Source organism: Oncorhynchus keta, chromosome 4 (genome assembly GCF_023373465.1).
Source record: "Oncorhynchus keta strain PuntledgeMale-10-30-2019 chromosome 4, Oket_V2, whole genome shotgun sequence".
NCBI lineage: Eukaryota > Metazoa > Chordata > Actinopteri > Salmoniformes > Salmonidae > Oncorhynchus > Oncorhynchus keta.
In genome coordinates this window covers 59,965,470-59,980,892 of record NC_068424.1, presented here as the reverse complement: position 1 = coordinate 59,980,892, position 15,423 = coordinate 59,965,470, and the positions used below count along the sequence as shown (strand labels likewise).

Here is a 15,423-nt window from a genome sequence, read left to right as displayed (position 1 = left end):
AAATCACTCACATGTCCCCTTCAATGATACAATAGGTTTAGCTGCTGTCCCAGTGGCAGTGATACACTCCAAACGTGCCGTCACACATCACAGGATCAAACTCTCTGGGGTCAGAAGTCAGTCAGTTGCCTCCTTTGAAGTTTTGAAGCCACCGAGTGTGATGAAACTGCTAGGGGGTTGAAACACACACTGGCAACCATTTTGGATCATCCCCAACCCAGAGAACATACTTACTCTCTGGGGTCAGAAGTCAGTCAGTTGCCTCCTTTGAAGTTTTGAAGCCACCGAGTGTGATGAAACTGCTAGGGGGTTGAAACACACACTGGCAACCATTTTGGATCATCCCCAACCCAGAGAACATACTTACTCTCTGGGGTCAGAAGTCAATCAGTTGCCTCATTTGAAACTTTGAAGCCACTGTGTATGATGAAATTGCTGAGGGGGTTGGCATGTTGGTGACCATTTTACATCCACAACCCATAGTCAACAACAAAGAGATAGCACGGAGCATTTTGAAATAGTCCACCATTATATTAGAAGGGAAAACAAATAATTAAATGGATAGGGCGCACAGTTCAACTACCCAGCAGCACTCCCGAATGCATGTTTGACCTAGTCTGGTCTCTTCTTATTACCCCAGTGGAGTGCCTGCTTATCCAAGAGCTTGGCTTCCTTGGGTTGCATCTCTAGCCCCGAGGCTATGCTAGCGCTCTGAGTTAGTGTGTAAGCTGAAGCTCGGCTGTGGATGCATCCCTCCACTCTCTCTTATCAGCATGAGAGAGAGAGAGAGAGAGAGAGAGAGGGGGAGAGGGAGAGAGAGAGAGAGAGAGAGAGAGAGAGAGAGAGAGAGAGAGAGAGAGAGAGAGAGAGAGAGAGAGAGAGAGAGAGAGAGAGAGAGAGAGAGAGAGAGAGAGAGAGAGAGAGAGAGAGAGAGAGAGGGAGAGGGAGAGAGAGAGAGAGAGAGAGAGAGAGAGAGAGAGAGAGAGAAAGAGAGAGAGAGAAAGAGAGAGAGAGAGGGAAAATCTGAAATAGCCTGGTAATGTCAACTAGTATTCTATGTTTTGTTAACCTGAATTCAATGTATAATATCACTGTAGCCAGTAGCCTTACAATATACAGTAGCCTTACAATATACAGTAGCCTTACAATATACAGTAGCCTTACAGTTGGAAATTGAACACCACTATGTTAATGACACCTTTGAGTTATTTACTGACATACTGTAGCCTACTTTCTCATACCCATATTTTAACATTCACTTGTGAAAGAGACTTGTGATCAGCTGACACGTGTGATATGGTCTATGTGAAATGCCCTCCATATAACCAGGGTAACTAGTGTCCCTAGGCTGGCAGACTTTAACCTTAGAAAACCTATTCCTAGATATCTGCCCATTCTCTCTTTCCTGCCTCCCTCTCCTCCCACAATCCCTCTCTCCGATTGGATAACTGTCTGCTGTGCCTCAGTAGATGTCGGCCCCCCAATTACCTCCCATCTGGGAATGAAACAACGAAACAACGATTCAAACTCATCCCCAATGTAGTCTACCAGCATTTGTTAGAGCTTGGTCTCCTTCATATCATCCATTCCATTTTTAGGTAGATGTGGTGTCATTCCACATCTTATATTTTATTTTCTCCTGTCCACTATTTCCAATTTGTGAGTTATCACTTGCAAATGGCTCATTCGGCTACATAAATGGTTCATACATCAGATATCTAGTTTATAGAAATAAATGTGATATCTTGACAGCCTTATTCAACATAGTGTTGATAGATTGCTGAAGTGGTCACCGTAATAGTAAGCAGCAGATGAGGTGAGAGACATGATAGTCTGAGCGAAAAATGAACACCACTCAGCAGATTCACCCAGAGCTCGTTCAAAGTCAAAAACCTGTTTCTCGCCACCACGTTAAAGTTAATTGTTTTCTTGACGTCGTTGGTGCGCTTCATCGCCTTCGAATAAATGAGCAGACTATATTCAGAGTGGTCTTTAGTCAACTGTCACCCGTGGTGGAGCGCAATTAATCTGACAGGAATCGCTGTTAAACTGGCATGAATATCTGCCCTTCACTTCAAAATGGTCGCCAATTATTTCTGGAGCGTCGGACGTCCGTGAGGCAGGGGTGTTTGTTAGTGTTGGTGTAGGTTAACACCAGCCAAGGCACAGAGAGAGTGAAAATGGGCCTACGGCCTATGCATGCGTGTACTGTGTGTATGTTTGAGTGTGTGTCAACTTGAGTGTATTAATGCGTGTGTCAATGTGTGTGTGTGTGTGTGTGGGTCAACGAGTGTGTGTGCAGGTGGGTGTCAATCGATGCCTAACACAGTTGATCACATCAAGCTTTCACACTGTGTTGGCCATGGTTCACAGTCCCAAGCTATGCAGAAACCTAACCTGTGGTGGCAGCAACAGCAGTGCCATGGCCTGTCTGTCTGTCTTTGGGTCTGTGTGGGTCTATCTGTCTGGTTGTGGGTCTGTCTGTCTGTGGGTCTGTCTGTCTGGTTGTGGGTCTGGCTGTGGGTCTGGCTGTGGGTCTGTCTGTCTGTCTGTCTGTCTGTCTGTCTGTCTGTCTGTCTGTCTGTCTGTCTGTCTGTCTGTCTGTCTGTCCCTGTGTGTCCAGGGCTTTTGATGACACTGACCTTCATATCCCCTGGGCTAGGGCTAGCAGCCATTTATCTTTTATTCATTCGGCCGTTTCTGAGGAAGGCAGCTTTTTTGTCACCAAGGCTTGTCCGAAATGAGGCAATTTCATGATGTGCGGCGCTTGGCGTCAAATGGTGCACAGTCACACACTGTAACAGGTGATGCCACAGTCCTGGAGAGGCTGTGTCTATGAAGGCTCCAGCTTTGGGATGACTGTCTGTCACTGAATGTGTTACGTCACTTTTGAGAACACTTGTCTAAAGCAACTCTGTCTGGCTGTGGGTCTGTCTGTCTGGATGTGAGTCTGTCTGGCTGGCTGTGGGACTGTCTGTCTGGCTGGCTGTGGGTCTGTCTCTCTGGCTGTGGGTCTATCTGCAGGTGCTCCATTGTGAAGCATTTGTAAGGCCTTTGTATGGCATCTTTGAGCTTGTGTTATGCATGTATGGTGCATTATTGTGAAGTGTTTACAATAGTATTTGGGTCCAGGAAACCCATAGTGAGTGCAGACTTTTGTTATAGCCCAGCACTAACACACCTAATTCAACACGTTATCGAGCCCTTAGTTGAATCAGCCTTAAGCCCAAATCAAACGGAAAGCTTTTTTTTATGCGCTTGAGCGAGCGTGTACACACTGGAATTAGAATGCACAAATGTGAGCGAGCGTGTACACACTGGAATTAGAATGCACAAATGTGAGCGAGCGTATACACACTGGAATTAGAATGCACAAATGTGAGCGATCGTGTACACACTGGAATTAGAATGCACAAATGTGAGCGATCGTGTACACACTGGAATTAGAATGCACAAATGTGAGCGAGCGTATACACACTGGAATTAGAATGCACAGATGTGAACGATCGTGTACACACTGGAATTAGAATGCACAAATGTGAACGAGCGTGTACACACTGGAATTAGAATGGACAAATGTGAACGAGCGTGTACACACTGGAATTAGAATGCACAGATGTGAACCAGCGTGTACACACTGGAATTAGAATTCACAGATGTGAACGAGCGTGTACACACTGGAATTAGAATGCACAGATGTGAACGAGCGTGTACACACTGGAATTAGAATGCAGAAATGTGAGCGAGCGTGTACACACTGGAATTAGAATGCACAAATGTGAGCGAGCGTGTACACACTGGAATTAGAATGCACAAATGTGAGCGAGCGTGTACACACTGGAATTAGAATGCACAAATGTGAGCGAGCGTGTACACACTGGAATTAGAATGCACAAATGTGAACGAGCGTGTACACACTGGAATTAGAATGCACAGATGTGAACGAACGTGTACACACTGGAATTAGAATGCAGAGATGTGAACGAGCGTGTACACACTGGAATTAGAATGCACAGATGTGAACGAGCGTGTACACACTGGAATTAGAATGCACAGATGTGAACGAGCGTGTACACACTGGAATTAGAATGCAGAGATGTGAACGAGCGTGTACACACTGGAATTAGAATGCACAAATGTGAGCGAGCGTGTACACACTGGAATTAGAATGCACAGATTTGAACGAGCGTGTACACACTGGAATTAGAATGCACAAATGTGAGCGAGCGTGTACACACTGGAATTAGAATGCACAGATTTGAACGAGCGTGTACACACTGGAATTAGAATGCACAAATGTGAGCGAGCGTGTACACACTGGAATTAGAATGCACAAATGTGAGCGAGCGTGTACACACTGGAATTAGAATGCACAAATGTGAGCGAGCGTATACACACTGGAATTAGAATGCACAGATGTGAACGAGCGTGTACACACTGGAATTAGAATGCACAAATGTGAGTGAGTGTGTACACACTGGAATTAGAATGCAGAGATGTGAACGAGCGTGTACACACTGGAATTAGAATGCACAGATGTGAACGAGCGTGTACACACTGGAATTAGAATGCACAGATGTGAACGAGCGTGTACACACTGGAATTAGAATGCACAAATGTGAACGAGCATGTACACACTGGAATTAGAATGCAGAGATGTGAACGAGCATGTACACACTGGAATTAGAATGCACAGATGTGAACGAGCGTGTACACACTGGAATTAGAATGCACAGATGTGAACGAGCGTGTACACACTGGAATTAGAATGCACAGATGTGAACGAGCGTGTACACACTGGAATTAGAATGCACAGATGTGAACGAGCGTGTACACACTGGAATTAGAATGCACAGATGTGAACGAAAGAAAACAGATGGGCTCCAGAGTCAACGGTGTCTATGGCGTCATAGCGCATCAAATTAGAAAGCGAGTCTATTGTTCTCGTGTCTACGCAGAGCAATGCTGGTAAAATGAGAAGATAAACTGCTTGGGTCATTTGTAGAAAAGGAATTAGAGGAATTGCTATGATCTTCCCTATGCTAAGTAGACTACGCTACGCAGTGTAAATAAATAGACGCTCTCTACTCTCACATTTATTTTCTGGGGTGATTTTGGCTTTATAGGGTATTTTGAATGGGAGAACCACAGTTTTATTTTACGGCCCAGCACTAACTTGCCAATTTCAATGAATCATAAAGTTAAATCAGCCTCAAAGGACATTGCTAATGACTGTATTGTAAGGCCAGTGTGTGGCATTATGACAACTCAGTGAAGGCTGTCACTTTTCTCCCAGACGTAAATACACTGAGTGTACAAAACATTAAGAACATGTAGGGTAGGGTATAGAGGTATGGTTCCCCAACTGGCGACCCGACCCACAGGCCACATTTAATTTGGCCCGGCCAAGCTTTCTTAAAAATAGTTATACAGTACCAGTCAAAAGTTTGGACACCTACTCATTCAAGGGTTTTTCTTAATTTTTTACTATTTTCTACATTGTAGAATAATAGGGAAGACATCAAAACTATGAAATAACATCTAATGCAGCACTCCATCACTATCCTTCTTGGTCAAATAGCCCTTACATAGCCTAGAGGTGTGTTGGGTCACTGTCCTGTTGAAAAACAAATGATAGTCCCACTAAGCGCAAACCAGATGGGATGGTGTATCGCTGCAGAATGCTGTGGTAGCCATGCTGGTGAAGTGTGCCTTAAATTCTAAATAAATCACTGACAATGTCACCAGCAAAGCACCCCCACACCATCACACCTGCTTTATGGTTCACAGTGGGAACCACACATGCGGAGATCATCCGTTCAGCTACTCTGCATCTCATAAAGACACGGCAGTAGTAACCAAAAATCTAAAGTTCTGACTCATCAGACCAAAGGACAGATTTCCACCAGTCTTATGTCCATTGCTCATGTTTCTTGGTCCAAGCAAGTCTCTTCTTATTATTGGTGTCCTTTAGTAGTGGTTTCTTTGCAGCTATTCAACCATGAAGGCCTGATTCAGGGTGTCTATTATTTGAACTCTTTGAAGCATTTATTTGGACTGCAATTTCTGAGGCTGGTAACTCTAATGAACATAATGAACATATCCTCTGCGGCAGAGGTAACTCCAATGGCAGTCCTCATGAGAGCCAGTTTCATCATAGGGCTTGATGGTTTTTGCGACAGCACTTGAAGAAATGTTCAACGTTTTTGAAATTTCCCACATTGACTGACCTTCATGTCTTAAAGTAACGATGGACTCTCATTTCTCTTTGCCAATTTGAGCATTTCTTGCCATAATATGCACTTGGTCTTTTACCAAATCTTCTGTATACCACCCCTACCTTGGCACAACACGACTGATTGGCTCAAACGCACTATGAAGGAAAGAAATTCCACAAATGAACTTTTAACAAGGCACACCAGTTCATTGGAATATATTCCAGGTGACTACCTCATGAAGCTGGTTGAGAGAAAAATGTCATCAAGGCAAAGGGTGGATACTTTGAAGAATCTCAAAAAATAAAATATATTTTCATTTGTTTAACACTTGTTTTATTGCTATTTGATTCCATATGTGTTATTTCATAGTTTTGATGTCTTCACTATTATTAACAAATTTAGAAAATAGTAAAAATAAAGAAAAACCCTTGAATGAGTAGGTGTGTCCAAAACTTTGACAGGTACTGTGTATAATAATATTTGTTTAATTGTTGGACATAAAAGACTGTAAAAACACCAGCAAATCAGCTCCAAGAGATTGTAATTTTGAAAATCTGTTCCAAAGTATCCCCACACATAATAGAGAGATATACACTGAGAGTACAAAACATTAAGAACACCTGCTCTTTCCATGACATCGACTGACCCGGTGAATCGAGGTGAAAGCTATGATCCCTTTTAAATCCTCTTCAATCAGTGTACATGAAGGAGAAGAGAGAGATTAAAGAAGGATTTTTAAACTTGAGACAATTGAGACATGGATTGTATGTGTGGCATTCAGATGGGGCGCCCGGCTACCCGTCTTTACACACACCTGTCACAATCATTACTCGCAGCAGCGCTCATTGGACTTACCTGGACACCTTCATGTGGTTGATTGCCACTGTATATCTGTCTGTTCCTCGGTGGTGCTCCCGGTGTCCTCATTAATTGTTGTTATGTGTTCCTGTCCAGACGTTGTTCCTGTTCTGTTTCATGTCCGTCAGTTATTAAACCTTCTTTTAAAATACAAAAATATTGAAGTGCCTTTGAACAGGGTATGGTAGGGGCCAATAGTTTGTTTTGATTTTGATTCGATGTGGTAGTAGGTGCCAGGCGCACCGGTTTGAGTGTGTCAAGAACTGCAACGCTACTGTGTTTTTCACTCTCAATTTGCCATGTGTATCAAGAATGGTCCTCCACCTAAACGTCATCCAGCCAACTTCACACAACTGTGGGAAGCATTGGAGTCAACATGGTCCAGCATCCCTGTGGAATGTTTTCTACACCTTGTAGAGCATGCCCTGGCGAATTGAGGCTGTTCTGAGGGCTAAAGGTGGTGAAACTCAGTGTTAAGATGGTGTTCCTAATGTTTTGTATACTCAGTGTATATATGATTCAAAAGGTACAGTGAGGCTACAATTCAAAAAGTGAAGTTTCCATCACTGGGAGACTTAACATATTGCTGTCTGGAAAGCACTTATTTGAAACCATCCAACACATTTATCCTGCTTTTTCTCCTGACGATGTAAAATCACATGGGTAGCTCCATGCGGGACCAGATTTTCAATGGGCGTTTCAACTTCTCGCTGACCAATTACTTGCACTTTTGAAATATTCAAGGATATTTCCAACCCAGGATTAAACGGTTGGATATTTTCTTCTTTAAAAAAATACTTTCCCCCACTGTAGCCAGTTCTCTCCAGAGACTTCATCCTCCAATTATAGAACTGTCTTGCGCCTTCGAAGAATTCCATTTCAGCATTACTCCATATCGTATGACCAGGGTGTTTCTCAATCCAGCTAAAGTTATCCCTCCAGTAACGAAGCGTCCTTAATGAAATCTTCAGGATTAAGCTGCTAAAAGTAAATGCAGCAAAAAATAAAAATAAAAACCCTAGTTGAACATTAATCCATTTACAGCGATTCATGGAATTGGAACATGAAACATTTAGTTTGATGTACACTTGGCGGTGATACAGCATAGTTGTTAGTGGGCAAAACCTTCGTGTCTGAACAGACTTTTCATCATTCCCTTTAAAAAACATTACATGTCCATATTTAGTGTAGGTAATCAGAAATGTTAATGTGTAGTAATGGATCCATATGAAATACTGAGCTGAGCTACAGAGCTGAACATGGAACATTCAGCTCACCACAACAGTGTCATCATCATGTCAATAAATCCAGGCAGTATTTGGACAAAGGTATTTATAGCCAGCTATAATTAAAACATATCCTCAGTCTCGATTATACAACGCTGCCAGATCAATTTGCATAACAACTGACACACAAAGCAGACACAACGTGCCAATGTTGCCAGGCGACTCAATCCCAAACACAGGCTGATAAATCCAATGAATCACAGTGGGAGAAGAACAGAGAGGAAGACACCCAGGGCGACTGTGTCACGATGCCTTTTCCCATTTGCATCTGCCAGCCTAATTAGATAAACTGGGGCTGCCTGGCTTCACCTGTTAATGCAGTCAGGAAGTCTGCTGGCTGTGATGCCAGGATGTTCCTATCCACAGGCACTGTGCCCAAATGTCGCATCCGTGTGCCCTTGTAAACAAATCGAGTTTGTGTTGTAACCTTGCTGATGGGAAGGTGTTGTTGTGTGGGGAGTGCAGAGTCCACCTGACAACTGCACAATTCTGGCGCTCTTCATTTGGGAACAGTTATTCAGGACCAGTGTAGTGAACTCCACCGCCGCAGAAAGTGGCACATAGCTGTTTTCTAATATGGATGACGAGTGTGATGTAGGGGCCACTCGTATGTTTTAGAACGAGCACAATCTTTCTTCCTTGTGATGAATAGCATCTAATCATTGCTTTATTGGAAAAGACTTGGGCACCAAGATCTCATCTCACTACCATACTCCTTCCTCCATTTCCCCCAGCAGTACCAATCTGACGCTTTTTGGAACATCACCAGTAACTGGAACAGTGCAGCGTCTGCCTAACACTCCCTTTTTCTTCCCATGTTAATCATTCCTCTACATCAGTTCTCTTGTGTAACTTTTTAATGAGAACAAAATGTATGCATGAGTGCAACAGAGTGGGACTTGACGAAGCACTTTTGAACGATTAGGCTTGACTAACAGGTCTGTCATGCCACTGCCAAAGCTTCTTTTCTTTTTTACTTTTCTCTCTTTCTCTATTCTCCCCATCGCTCTCCACACAGCAGAAGAGAGGGTGAGAGAATGAGCAGCATCAGAATAGGGGGAGATTAAAATCAGAACTGAATTGGGGCCCGAGATTGGTTTGCAGACGGTCAGGAAAATGGAAGATGGAATGGAAACAGAGGGGGTTGTGGGATGGATGAACAATAGTAGAAGGTCATCGCGCTTATACAGCAGGAAAATGAGGATAGTCAAGACAAAGAAATGTGTCTGTTATTTGCATCTGCTCCTGAATGGCAAAATCTTCACATTTTCTGTGATAGGCCGAGCTCACTCAGTGCACAGGCTCTGGGTGTTCATCTGTACTTGTCGTGAAATGAGCACATCCTTTTAAGAGGCACCTCACTCTCATCTCAAAAGGCTTTGAGGGCTTTGTGGGGTTGTATTCCAGTTCATGCATTAAAGCCGTTTGGTTATTATGCAGCTGTAGTTTCCAATTCCATGTCATTAGTTGTCTCCAAGTGAATTTAATGAGAAATTACGGCAGTTTTAGTCAGCCAAAAATAGTCTCACAAAATAATCCTCTTTAACGACCTCTAGAACTCATCTACGCTTGAGATATATGTAGATTTGATGATATGATGGCTAATACCCTAATACATAAAACACATATTTATTGATGGATAATTTACCTGAGGTGTACATTTATTTAATTCAATATCATGTAAATTTTATAGCACGTGGTACATGCTTTTGCAGTACATAGTATAGATTTCTAAGGATGGCTTTTTAGTGGGGCTGACAACAAAACAAGAACAAATGTTGTAAAATGTTTTTCTGTGTATGTGTATTTACAATATACCACCTGGACTGTGTTTTGCCCTCAAGTTTTTTGTATCAAATTATTCTCAAACTGGGGGTTTCTATTGGTCAAAGAGACACTTTTCATAAAACATTCATTTTGTTTTATCTTAGTTGGTGTGTGAATGCTCAAAAAGGGAAAATCATAGATTTCCCACTAATGCTCATTCTTGGTTTTTCTTTTCTTGTCTTCCCTTCAGTGGCAAACATTCTGTGGAGAGAGGAAGGTATGTTTGTATTTAAACTATTTCAATTTTTAAAAATTGTATTGGTCACATGCAGATGTTGTTGCAGGTGTAGTGAAATGCTTGTTTTCCTAGCTCCAGCAGTGCAGTAATATCTAACAATACACAATAAACACAGATCTACAGGTAAAATAATGGAATTAAGAAATGTATAAATATTAGGATGAGCAATGTATAAACATATACAGTGGGGCAAAAAAGTATTTAGTCAGCCACCAATTGTGCAAGTTCTCCCACTGAAAAAGATGAGAGAGGCCTGTAATTTTCATCATAGGTACACTTCAACTATGACAGACAAAATGAGAGAAAAAAATCCAGGAAATCACATTGTAGGATTTTTAAATTAATTTATTTGCAAATTATGGTGGAAAATACGTATTTGGTCACCTACAAACAAGCAAGATTTCTGGCTCTCACAGACCTGTAACTTCTTCTTTAAGAGGCTCCTCTGTCCTCCACTCGTTACCTGTTTTAATGGCACCTGTTTGAACTTGTTATCAGTATAAAAGACACCTGTCCACAACCTCAAACAGTCACACTCCAAACTCCACTATGGCCAAGACCAAAGAGCTGTCAAAGGACACCAGGAACAAAATTGTAGACCTGCACCAGGCTGGGAAGATTGAATCTGCAATAGGTAAGCAGCTTGGTTTGAAGAAATCATCTGTGGGAGCAATTATTAGGAAATGGAAGACATACAAGACCACTGATAATCTCCCTCGATCTGGGGCTCCACGCAAGATCTCACCCCGTGGGGTCAAAATGATCACAAGAACGGTGAGCAAAAATCCCAGAACCACACGGGGGGACCTAGTGAATGACCTGCAGAGAGCTGGGACCAAAGTAACAAAGCCTACCATCAGCAAGGGCATTGAATATGAAACGTGGCTGCGTCTTTCAGCATGACAACGAAGGAGTGGCTTCGTAAGAAGCATTTCAAGGTCCTGGAGTGGCCTAGCCAGTCTCCAGATCTCAACCCCATAGAAAATCTTTGGAGGGAGTTGAAAGTCCATGTTGCCCAGCAACAGCCCCAAAACATCACTGCTCTAGAGGAGATCTGCATGGAGGAATGGGCCAAAATACCAGCAACAGTGTGTGAAAACCTTGTGAAGACTTACAGAAAACGTTTGACCTCTGTCATTGCCAACAAAGGGTATATAACAAAGTATTGAGATAAACTTTTGTTATTGACCAAATACTTATTTTCCACCATCATTTGCAAATAAATTCATTAAAAATCCTACAATGCGATTTTCTGGATTTTTTTCCTAATTATGTCTGTCATAGTTGAAGTGTACCTATGATGAAAATTACAGGCCTCTCTCATCTTTTTAAGTGGGAGAACTTGCACAATTGGTGGCTGACTAAATACTTTTTTGCCCCACTGTATACAGTACCAGTGAAGTACTACCCATTGCAGGGATTTTCTTTGTTTTTACTATTTTCTACATTGTAGAATGATAGTGAAGACATCAAAACTATGAAATAACACATATGGAATCATGTAGTATTTTATATTTGAGATTCTTCAAAGTAGCCCCCCTTTGCCTTGATGACAGCTTTGCACTCCCTTGGCATTTTCTCAACCAGCTTCATGAAGGTGAGCTTTGTTAAAAGTTCATTTGTGGAATTTCTTTCCTTCTTAATGTGTTTGAGCCAATCAGTTGTGTTGTGGTATACAGAAGATAGCCCAATTTGGTAAGAGATCAAGTCCGTATTAGGGCACGAAAAGCTCAGATAAGCAAAGAGATACGAGAGTCCATCATTACCTTAAGACATGAAGGTCAGTCAATGTGGGACATTTCAAAAACGTTTAATGTTTCTTCAAGTGCAGTTGCAAAAACCATCAAGCTCAATGAGGTAACTAGCTTTCCTGAGGACTGCCACAGGAAAGGAAGACCCAGAGTTACCTCTGCTGCAGAGGATACATTCATTAGAGTTGCCAGCCTCAGAAATCAGCAATTAACTGCACCTCAGATTGCAGTCCAACTAAATGCTTCAAGTAACAGACAACATCAACTGTTCAGAGGAGACTGTGTGAATCAGGCCTTCGTGGTCAAATTTCTGCAAAGAAATCACTACTAAAGAACACCAATAAGAAGAAGAGACTTGCTTGGGCCAAGAAACACGAGTAGTGGACATTAGACTGGTGGAAATCTGTACTTTGGTCTGATGAGTCCAAATTTGAGATTTTTGTTTACAACCGCCATGTCTTTGTGAGACACAGAATAGGTGAATGGATGATCTGCTTATGTGTCGTTCCAACTGTGAAGCACGGAGGAGGAGGCGTGGGGGTGCTTTGCTGGTGACACTGTTAGTGATTTATTTACAATTCAAGGAACACTTAACCAGCTTGGCTACCACAGAATTCTGCAGCAATAAGCCATCCCATCTGGATTGTGCTTAGTGGGACTATCATTTGTTTTTCAACAGGACAATGACCCAAAACACATCTCTGGGCTGTGTAAGGGCTATTTGACTGAGAAGGAGAGTGATGGATTGCTGCATCAGATGACCTGGCCTCCACAATCACCCGACCTTAACCCAATTGAGATGGTCTGGGATGAGTTGGACTGCAGAGTGAAGGAAAATCAGCCTACAAGTGCTCAGCATATGTATGAACTCCTGTTGGAAAAACATTCCAGGTGACTACCTCATGAAGCTGGTTGAGAGAATGCCAAACGTGTGCAAAGCTATCATCAAGGCAAAGGGTGGCCACTTGAAGAGTTAAAAAAGTACTACATGATTCCATATGTGTTATTTCATAGTTTTAATGTCTTCGCTATTATTTTACAATGTAGAAAATAGGAAAAATAAAGATAAACCCTTGAATGTGTAGGAGTATCCAAACTTTTGACTGGTACTGTATTTATTTGGAGTAAAAATAAATGTGATGTGATGTATAGACATTATGGACAGTATGTGGATACAATATTTAGTATATCTGTAGAATACGTAGGATAGAATAAAATATATGCAGCAATAGTTGACTAGAATACAGTATATACATATGAAATGAGTAAAACCGTATGTAAACATTATTAAAGTGACCAGTGTTCCATTTTTAAAGTGACCAGTAATTCCATGTCTATGTACATAGGGCAGCAGCCTCTAAGGCGTGGGGTTGAGTAACCAGGTGGTAGCCGGTTAGTGACAGTGACTTAGTTCAGGGCAGGGTAATGGGTAGAGGCCAGTGATGGCTTTTTAACAGTCTGATGGCCTTGAGATAGAAGCTGTTTTTCAGTCTCTCGCTCCCAGTTTTGATACACCTGTACTGACCTCGCCTTCTGGATGATAGCAGGGTGAATAGGCAGTGGCTCATGTGATTGATGTTCTTGATCATCTTTTTGGCCTTCCTATGACATCGGGTGGTGTAGGTTTCCTGGAGAGCAGGCAGTGTGCCCCCGGTGATGCGTTCAGCAGACCACACCATCCTCTGGAGATCGCTGCGGTTGCAGGCGGTGCAGTCGTCGTATCCTGCTGTGAAACAGCCCGATAGGATGCTCTCACTGGTGCATCTGAAAAAGTTTAAGGGTCTCTAGGGGGCAAGCCAAATTTCTTCAGCCTCTTGAGGTTGAAGAGGCACTGTTGCGTCTTCCTCACCACACTGGGTGGATCATTTCAGATTGTCATTGATGTCTATATCGAGGAACTTGAAGCGTTTCACCTTCTCCACTGCGGTCCCATCAATGTGGATGGGGGCTTGCTCCCTCTGTTGTCTCTTGAAGTCGGACGATCAGCTCCTTCATTTGTTGACGTTGATTGAGTTGGAGGCATGCATGTCCATGCAGTCATGGGTGAACAGGGAGTACAGAAGGGGGCTGAGCACATACCCTTGTGGGGCCCCGGTGTTGAGGCAGCCCATCAGGAAGTCCAGGACCCAGTTGCACGAGGTGGGGTTCAGACCCAGGGCCCTGAGCTTATTGAACAGTGAATTACTGTATCATGTTATAAGGTAGATTAAATTACATTGATTGACACAAGTTCAATGGAAATGTCAAGCTGTCCTAATATGGATACTGTACATTAGTTTCTATAATGACACTGTCTAACGAGTAGTGTTGGGGAGTAGTTCCACTACATGTAATTCAACTAGTAATTTAAATACATTTTGTAGTAGCTTTTTGGTAGTTTAACTGAATTCAAATTTTCGTAGTGTTTTCAGTAGTTACTTTTACTATTATTATTTTTTGCCATGTCAGTGGTGTATCTAACTACTGAAACTACCCACTAAAGGTTATGCAACCAAAGAAAATACATTTACTGATAGCGAACAGCTAATAATATGTAATTTTTCCAGGTATATTGAACTAGCTAATTACCTCCACTGTTAAGGTTTAACCAGTGGTGTAAAGTTCATTACTTAAGTAAAAATACTTTAAAGTACTACTTAAGTAGTTTTTATGGGTATCTGTACTTTACTTTACTATTTATATTTTTGACTATTTTTACTTTTACTTCACTACATTCCAAAAGAAAATAATTTACTTTTTACTCCATACACTTTCCCTGACACCCAAAACTACTTTTGGGTGTCAAAAGCCCAGCCAATCAGAGTTTTTCCCCACAAAAGGGCTTTATTGCAGACTGAAATACGCCTCAGTTTCATCAGGGTGGGTGGTCTCAGGCGATGCTGCAGATGAAGAAGGCAGATGTGGATGTTCTGGAATGGAGTGATTTCACATGGTCTGTGATTGTGAGGCCCGGTTGTGAGGCCAGGTGGTATATGGTAGAGAAATTAACATTAAATTCTCTGGCAACAGCTGTGGTGGACATTCCTCAAAACTTGAGACATCTGTGGCATTGTGTTCTATGACACAACTGCACATTTTAGAGTGGCCTTTTATTGTCCCAAGCACAAGGTGCACCTGTGTCATGATCATGCTGTTGAATTAGCTTCTCAATATGCCACACCTGTCAGGTGGCTGGATTATCTTGGCAAAGGAGAAATGCTCACTAATAGGAATGTAATCAAATTTGTGCACACAATTTGAGAAAA

The 15,423-nt window shown here is 42.2% G+C and overlaps 1 protein-coding gene across 2 annotated transcripts in view; it reads left to right on the top strand.

Moving 5' to 3' along the window:
* LOC118379711 (follistatin-related protein 5-like) overlaps positions 1–15,423 on the top strand; it is a 197,233-nt gene that overhangs the window by 151,495 nt on the left and 30,315 nt on the right. For both annotated transcript variants that reach the window (XM_052511664.1, XM_052511665.1), the window contains exon 11: positions 10,380–10,406. In XM_052511664.1, the coding sequence (XP_052367624.1) occupies positions 10,380–10,406 (27 nt within the window). The remainder of the gene's footprint in view (positions 1–10,379; positions 10,407–15,423) is intronic.